This window comes from Arachis duranensis, chromosome 2 (assembly GCF_000817695.3).
Source record: "Arachis duranensis cultivar V14167 chromosome 2, aradu.V14167.gnm2.J7QH, whole genome shotgun sequence".
Lineage (NCBI taxonomy): Eukaryota > Viridiplantae > Streptophyta > Magnoliopsida > Fabales > Fabaceae > Arachis > Arachis duranensis.
In genome coordinates this window covers 91,168,879-91,177,651 of record NC_029773.3, presented here as the reverse complement: position 1 = coordinate 91,177,651, position 8,773 = coordinate 91,168,879, and the positions used below count along the sequence as shown (strand labels likewise).

Sequence of the window (8,773 nt, the reverse complement as noted above, 5' to 3'; positions counted from 1 at the left end):
ATAGAAACACTGCATTGGGTTTTTGGTCAAAAACATAGTAGGGATTGGTAATTGTTGAGTCACTAAAAAGTTGTCGTAATAGGTGCTACATGTGATTTTAAATATAGGTAATCTTAATTCTTAAAGGAGATAATAATTAAAATTATTTTCTTAAATTTAATATCTAAATTTTATAATTATTTTGACGATAATTAATCAATATTAAATACAATAATTTTAGATTATTTAAATTTATTTACTTTACGCTCATTTTTATTGTCTTCTAAATATTTGTGGTATACTTTAAAGTTTAAATGGCCAATTAACGTGGATACCGTGTTATAGGTGTAACTCATCTTAATATTAGCTGGTAAATTATAACGGGATTATCTACTTAGTTGAACTAATTAATTACTTAAATATTACTTTTCGAAACATATTATTAATATGTTGTTATTTTCTAATAATAAAACAATTTATTTTGTGGGGCGTTTTGAATCCCAACATTAGTTTTGATAGAAGATAATCCAAACTATACAATTTTGATTCAATGAGTTGGATACTTTTTAGCTTTAAAAACCCTAAAAAAACATAAAGAAGATTCTCTATGCAAATTTTTTTAATATTATATAAAAATAATTGTATATTAATATTATTACTCAAAATAATGATATTTAAAAGAGTGACAATTCCGTTAATAAACCTTTAACATTTTCTTAATTAATATTAGGTGTCAAGCCATTTTTAATTTATCATGTTTATACTATTTTTCTGAAAAAAAAAGGGATAAATACCATGCTTACATATATATATATAGGAGAAATAAGTATCAGTCTCTTTGAAATGTTTCTTTAATTAGTTATCTCTCATAGCATCATGTATGTGATTCTTGAGTAGATGGTACGGTTAATCTATGATCTGAGTTCATGATATTGATATACAATTTTTTTCTGAATTATGGTCGCATAATCTCATGGATTCAGTGCTTTCTTTCGGTTTATTTAATGTTACAGATTACATTAGATGAGCCTGCTAGTTGAGAACTTAATTGAAGTTGATAGCTGAACAAATTGGGACAAATTAGGTGGTGGTGGGGCTGAGTGAGAGTGAACAATGAATCTTGTGTTCATGAATCATGAAGAAAGATGTTCACGGCATTGGGTCTAATCAAATTCAATGGATCTTGTCCTTAGCAAAAATAGAAAGACAAAATCAAACAAAATAGGTACACTGAATATATATGTAGCCCAATTAACGGAAAGAAGAAAAAAGAAAAAAGGTACACAAATTACTTAGCTCTATAGTCTATACATCAATACATGTGTTGATACAACATGATATTCAGCATGAGCAAATGGTTGGTTTGAAAGTGATGATGAGATCTCATTCTACCACATCTATTTTACCCCCAAGAAAAAAAGGGTAATAGATTTTAAAGGGTGTAAAGAAAACTGTGAAAATCTACTACTGCTGCATACTTGATTATGTTCAACTAAGAAAATGATTTGTAAATACATAAAGGACTGGTTATAAGCAATGTGGTTCATGCTTCCTCTCCTTGAAGCTAAAGCTAGCATTGTGTAAGGGCAAGCACTTACATAATCTGGCACATGGAAGAGATCTGAAGATGATGCTAGCTATATATATCTATCTGATACTTTATCTATCAACATCTATCCCTCATTTTGGCATGACCATGAAAGAGTTCATTAATGCTTTGAAGCCAGCCACAATTTTTACTCATGCTTTAGGTAGACCAATTTTGCCAAAGTCAGTTTCTTGCATCATTGCAGTAAACTCACTGTAATCAATGCGTCCATCCTGGAAAATAGTACATAATACAAGTTTATTAAGGAGGAAAATTTGCTGTGTAATAATTCCATCTTAAATATTGAGCTAACATAAAATATGTTCCAAATTCTTATAACAACAATAATAATAATATGATGCAATGTCTTACATTATCCTTGTCAACTTCGCGTATTATATCATCTATGTTGCCATCTAGAATTCCATACTTTTCACAAGCTTGTTGAAGCTCTTCCTTTGTAATGTATCCACTACCATCTTGGTCAAAATAAGTAAAGGCAGCATATAGATGATCCTCCTTCTGGATTTTGTTTAGATGAAGCATTGCTGCTATAAATTCACCATAATCTATGGTACCACTGTTATCAACGTCTGCCTGGATTTTAAAGGACAAAGCTAAAAGGGTCAATCACATGAAACACCAAATATAATAATAACAAGCTGAACACAATAGTGCAAAAATAGTACAATGCCAAGTTTACTACCGATCAAAAGAATGGAAGTATATTCAGTTACAAATAAATCCATTAATGCATCGTTGAAACACCATTTGGGGGACCTAGAATGATCCTCATCCCCCAGTAGTTGATCTCCCCCATTTTACTCATGTTTGGTTTCTAACTACTAGAATCAATTAATTGATTTTGGGAGAAGTAAAAAATTTTCCTTTATATCAAAATCACTTATAGAGGAACTATCAAGAATCATTTTACACCATAACCAATTCCAACTAAAATAATTGTAGAAAATTACAGAACTAAACAACACACTAATAAGTGCAAGAAACATGCCTACATAGAAATGCCAATTTGGATAGCATGCAAGGCACTTACTGCTTCCATTAACCATAGAAGCTCGGATTCTTTAAGATTAGCACCCACTCTCTCCAAACCCTTTTTCAGTTCCTCAAGAGTGATCTGTCCACTATTATCTGTGTCTATCATCGAGAACATTTCTTTCAGTCCTGCAATTTCATCCTCAGAGAGACTTTCAGCAATTACCTGTCAAGGGACAACATTGCAAGTCATACCAAATAACACAAATACAAATCAGAACAAGGAATAAAAAGAAACCAAGTTACTAGACTAGGATATCAATTTTCCGAAATTAAACCAATATTACAGCCTAATGCTACAACAGAGCTAAAATGGTAGTATATTGTAAGTGACATTTCCTAAACAGAGAAATTTCTCCAATAGTCATACGCGCCGTTCCTTTTCTTTTTAGCAAAATGTCAATGTTTTCAATAATCGCAGACCAGTTTCAGTTTAAAATGACTGTGGTTTACTATCCATTACATGAGTTCGTTTCGTTAATGTTATATGAAAATTGTGTTGTTGTAAAGAGATGCTATAGTTTCTTGAGCTCAAAAATTAAACAAATAGAACAAAAATCATATAACCAGTGGATCGGGTACGTACTCGAATGGCAATCTTTTTCAACTTGTTCATCGCAGAGAATTGCTTGAGACGAGATAAAACAGCAGAATCCAACGGTTTATCAGGAGCAAGACCTCCTTCCTGAACCCAGGGGTGGCCTGCAAAATATCAACCTTAACGTGTATTTAAGAGAAAATATTCTTCAATTTACAAATAAAACAAAAATTATGGTTAGTGTGTTGCAGAAATATATCTTGATTATGCATCCTATCAGGAAGAGAAAATTCCAAGGCTCATATCATGATTGACAATGAATAAAAGACCACTATTTTATGTTCCACTCACAAAGAACTTCATGTGCTGTTAACCTCTTCTTAGGGTCCCTTATAAGCATTCTTCGAACAAGATCCTTTGCACCTGCAGATATGCTAGGCCATGGTTCAGAAACAAAGTCAAGCTCTCCTCTCAAAACTTGCTCAAAAATTCCTTGTTCCGTTTCTGACCAAAAACAGAAAGCCAAACATATAAAGTACATTGAGTTATACACAGATTCAACTAAAACTTTGAAGGAATTGAAACAAGAAAACCAAGTGTGGTATCATTCTCACCATCCCAAAATGGGGGAACCCCACTAAGTAAAATATATATGATCACCCCAGCACTCCATACATCACATTCTGGCCCATAGTGCTTCCGCAAAACTTCAGGGGCCACATAATATGGACTTCCAACCACATCAGTAAACATTTCACCTGAAAAGATGTAGACTTTTCTGATCTGAATGAACTAGAAAAGATATAAATTAATATTACACAGAACAACTAGTAGTGGTGTTTGTTTTAATAAAAAAGAGGATCACTAGAAGTAACCAGTAACTCTTTCCTGATAATATATCTAAGTTATGTGACACAAACAACTCAATGCACTCACCCTACAAGTACAACCCCTGCATTACAGATCAGCCAGTCATTCATTTTCTCTATTCACGGCAGTATTCATAAGCATAAGCGCAATAATATATCATCAACATGCATGATTCCTTAGCATTTTAGTGAACAATCTGTGTAATAAAATGCATATTTATGCATCTACAGAAACATAATAAAATTGTTTTTCCTTCTCAATTCTAAATAATTTAAGAACTAAATGTTGAAAAACATTCTTCTTCTCCTTAGATTATAATAAATAATCAGCAATAGTGCCTAAAATTTGGTAATTAAAACTAAAAGTCAACTAAGAAGTGATTTGCAAGAAGAATCACTTAGTTTTAGGAATGATGATTCAGAGATAAGGAAACAAAACTATGGAACTAAACAGTTAATAAAATTATGATTACAAATAAACACAAGAGATATGTTACTTGAACAAAACTATTGGACATCAACTATGGTTTCAATGTGAGATATATTTTATATCTCATACTTTTTCCCTTATAATAACTCACCTAGGTGTATATCTGTTTCACACAGAAAAATAATGTAGTACTCATTTCACTCGTGACACTACTAATTCATTCACCATCTATCATTGAAACAATAAATTTTCTAGCATTTCTCTCTCTCACCTACTCAAATTATGCCAACAAAAATGTCTAAAAATAACAAACTAACAACCGTACCATTTCCATAATAATCTTAAAAGACTACAAATTCTTAGGACCAATGCAAGATTCTGCAAAACAACTGATATACATATATGTATATACCTGGTTTAAAGAACATTGAGAGCCCAAAATCAATAGCCTTAAGCAATGATTCCTCCTCATGGTCAACAAACAAGAAATTCTCCGGCTTCAAGTCTCTATGCATGACACCCAAAGAATGACAAGCCTGAACAACACCAACAATGACCCTAGCAAGTTTAGCAGCTTTTCTCTCAGTATAATGCCCTCTCTGTATGATCCTATCAAAAAGCTCTCCACCAGCACAAAGCTCCATAACAAGATGAACAGCAACGGCATCTTCATAAGCACCAACAATGGAAATCACATTTGGATGACCAGCCAAGTGGTGCATGATTCTAATCTCCCTCCTAACATCTTCAATATCCTCCTCTGTTGTCAATTTCCTCTTGGAAATTGTTTTGCATGCAAATTCTTTGTTTGTACCCTTTTCCAAGCAAAGGAAAGTTGTCCCAAATTGACCTTGCCCTAGCTTCCTACCCAAGCTAAACCGGTCCTTCAAGTTCCCGGTTGTCGTACCCAACACAGAATCCACTTGAAGCCCAATGGTTGAACCTCTCTTCACGTGAGTAGGTTTGTTAGCTCCTCCATCACCACCACCACCATTACCACCAGTGTTTGGAGGAGGTTCATTATTCGCCACCGGTTTAGCCGGTTGAGCTTGTTGTTGAGCTGGTTGAGCAGGTTTTTCAGTCGGTTGAGCCGGTTTTTGGGCCTGTTGGGCCGGTTTTGTTTCCGAGGCAGTTATTTTAACCGTTACAGGAGGCGTGCTCTGAACAGCAATTTGCTCGGGGACTTTGCTGCCTCCTACGGCCGCGGTGGTGGTTCTCGGAGCGGGAATTGATGGCGCCGGAGACTGTGACGGAGTCTCCCTGTTGCTAGTGGCTGCTGCTGTGGATGAGCCGTCTGGAGACCGCCGCCGACATGGATTGGAGGAAGGTGTTTCCGCCGCCGGTGGCAGGTCCCACGCAGTTGTTTCCCATCGGAAATCGGAATTTCGCGCGATCCGATTTCACTAGCGCGACGATGTCGTTCTCCTACATTCCTTCCATAACGACGCAATTGATGCTGAATCTGGAGAGCTCGAAAGAAAACCCTAATCGCGTTCTCCAAGAAAAAACTCCGAGCTCGGATCACGAGAATTCCAGATTTCCGCGCGAAAACGATCCAAATTTTGGTTTTCGATCCAAACGTGATTTGGAATTTGGAGGAGACAATTTGATTTGGATGTTGCTGAATTCGAAATCTGTGGGAAACTGATAGAATAAAAAGTGGAATGAATGAATGAACGAACGAACGTGCGGATGAATTGTTGAAGAGAGAACAGTGAGTTGGTGACTCGGGAGAGGTGAGTCGTGACTCGTTTGTGATAAAAAGGAATGAGAGAGAAACGAAGACGAATGAATGAATGAATGTATTTAGTTTCAGAAATTTGAGGAATTTTGGATAAGACACAGATGCAACAATGAAGCTCACGTAGCTCTCATTTCCATGCATGCATTGCATGCAAGTAATTTTAATAATTAATTAGTACTAATATAATTATAATCAAATAAATAAATAAGGATATATGCCAAAGAGTAATGAGTTTAAGACAATTATTTTTACTTTGTTTTATTTTTTATAATTTTCTTGTCTTTGTACTCTGAGACAAAAATACAAAAACACAAAATTATGTTTAAGAGATGAAATATGGACAGAAATTATTATATTTTGTATCCATATCCATCTTAATAGAAAAAACAGGGACACAACTTATTTTTTATTTTTTTTTATTATTCTTGTTAATTTTTTATAATTATGTTTTTTTATTATTATATTTTTTTTCAAATTTTTTAAATGAAAAAAAATGAGAATAAATTAGATTTTTATAATTTGTTCTAGTTTATCACAAAAAAAAAATATAAGAACACAAAATTTTGTGTCTCTATCATTTATGTCTTATTTTTGATATCTTATCTTACCCTCTTCTTAGAAACAAACTTAGCCTAATTTACTTACTACACCAGCAAACACTTATTTGTTAGCCATAATGATGGAAAATTTTATATAGGGTTATGTTAGGTAACCAATGACCTTTTTCAACAATCTAAATTATTCACATAAATTTTAATATTAAAATAACCATTTGTACATCTAGTGAAATGAACATCTCATATATTCATTGTTCACATTATTTAGTACTAGTATTTTTTCCTGTAATACTATTAGGGGAATATAAATCTTTTAAAATTACGTCAGTTTTGGTATTATAGATTATGACACGAAAAATTTATAGTATTAAACTACTTTTATAAAATAGTCGTAAGAGACAAAAGTCCTCATTGACTAAGAAAACCAGAGTCTTAAACAAAATTAAATAATAAGTTTTTTAGTTATTATTTTTAAATAAAGAGTTTAATTTTTTACTTAATTTTAATATTCATTATCTAAAATTTGAAAGAATTTAACATGTATATTTTTATATTTGATTAGGTATTAAATTTATTGCGCAAATAGAAATAATTAATTTTTATACTTGTTATTTAAAAATAATATTTTTTTCTATATATATAAAAATATAATTAGATATTAACATAAAAAAATTATATTGATAGTTATAAATCTTGATTCTAACTTTTAATCACAATATTAATATTTTTTAAAATTATATGTAATAAATATTAAAAAATTTTAAAATATATATTAAAAAGATAAGTAGTAAAAATTTAAAATTAAATAAAAAATATGTATATAATAATATTTTTTATTTAAATTATATTATGTTGTTAATTTTATTTTTTTTGTAGAACATAAAGGTAAAGAAAAATAGAGAATGAGAGAAAAGAGAGAAAAAGATAAAGAAGAAGAATGAGAGAGGAAGTTTGTTAACTTTAGAAATTAAGAAAAAATTTTATTTTAATTATAATGAAAAGATCTGGGTGATACATTTTGATTTGCTAAATTATTAATATAAAATATGAATTAAAAATTATATATAGAGTGGGAATGATAGAGAAAAATAGAAAAATGAGAACAATAGATAAGAAAATATAAAAAGGATGTTTACTAATTTTAGAGGAAAATATTTTTTCTAAATTTTAATAAGAGAGTGTCATATGACACATTTTAGTTATTAAATTAGTTAGTAATAAATAAATATAATATATAATATAACTACATTTCAATTTTAGTATTTTAATTTAAATTTAAATTTAATTTAAATATAATTAGAGAATGTTATTTTGATTGTCAAATTCTTAATTAGTCATTGATAATAATATATAAGAGAGATAGAAAAAGAAAGAGAAAAGAGGCCAGAGTTCTTTAATTTTAGAAAAAAAAATTAATTTTAATTACAATAAGAAAATGACATGTGACACATGCATTTTGATTTTAAAATTAGTAATATAATATAATAAATAATAAATTTTTATTATCTACCTATATATAGTTAAATATGGAAAATATTATTTTTTTCTTTTTATTGTTTAATTTAATATAAAGATAAATATTAAAACCAGTTAATAAAAATTAAATAACGCCTTTCTTGCTTTCTTTTTTAGTATATTTTTATCATTATTATTTATGTATTTTGTTATATTTCAGATTTGAAACCATGACTTTGATGTCAATAATAAGTCAACTAGTTGTTTTTATTTTTATAAATAAAAAAGTCGGATAATTTCATTAAAGAGTTATTTTTTAAGTGGCATATTTTCACCGACATTTACTAAGTATATCCTATCGTATTTTATTCATTCATTTGACATTGATGTTAGCTAGTGGTTATCTAGAACAAAAATAATGAAAACGAAAATTTTTGAATTAAAAAATATTAAAATAATTAAAATTTATTTTATTTAGTATTTATTAATTATTATAATAATTCATAATAAAAATATTTAACAAATTTTACTTTTTTGCCTTTTTAATATTATTGTTT

At 30.3% G+C, this 8,773-nt stretch overlaps 1 protein-coding gene across 1 annotated transcript; it reads right to left on the bottom strand.

The window, feature by feature from the left end:
- Nucleotides 1–1,230: 1,230 nt before the first annotated feature.
- LOC107476109 (calcium-dependent protein kinase 20-like) lies at nucleotides 1,231–5,244 on the bottom strand. Its single transcript, XM_052257548.1, has 7 exons — nucleotides 4,873–5,244; nucleotides 3,776–3,919; nucleotides 3,513–3,665; nucleotides 3,210–3,325; nucleotides 2,604–2,789; nucleotides 1,940–2,149; nucleotides 1,231–1,800 (listed from the first exon to the last, which is right to left on the bottom strand). Exons 1-7 carry the CDS (start codon nucleotides 5,180–5,182, stop codon nucleotides 1,720–1,722), a joined length of 1,200 nt encoding a protein of 399 aa, XP_052113508.1. The 5' UTR covers nucleotides 5,183–5,244; the 3' UTR covers nucleotides 1,231–1,719.
- Between the last annotated feature and the right edge of the window lie 3,529 nt (nucleotides 5,245–8,773).

Coding starts and splice junctions, on each gene's coding strand:
- LOC107476109 (XM_052257548.1), bottom strand. CDS start 5,182: ATGCACCACTTGGCTGGTCATCCAAATGTGATTTCCATTGTTGGTGCT. Junction 2,150..2,603: donor CAGTAAGTGCCTTGCATGCT/ATCCAAATTGGC, acceptor GACGTTGATAAC/AGTGGTACCATAGATTATGG. Junction 1,801..1,939: donor GCGAAGTTGACAAGGATAAT/GTAAGACATTGC, acceptor ACTATTTTCCAG/GATGGACGCATTGATTACAG.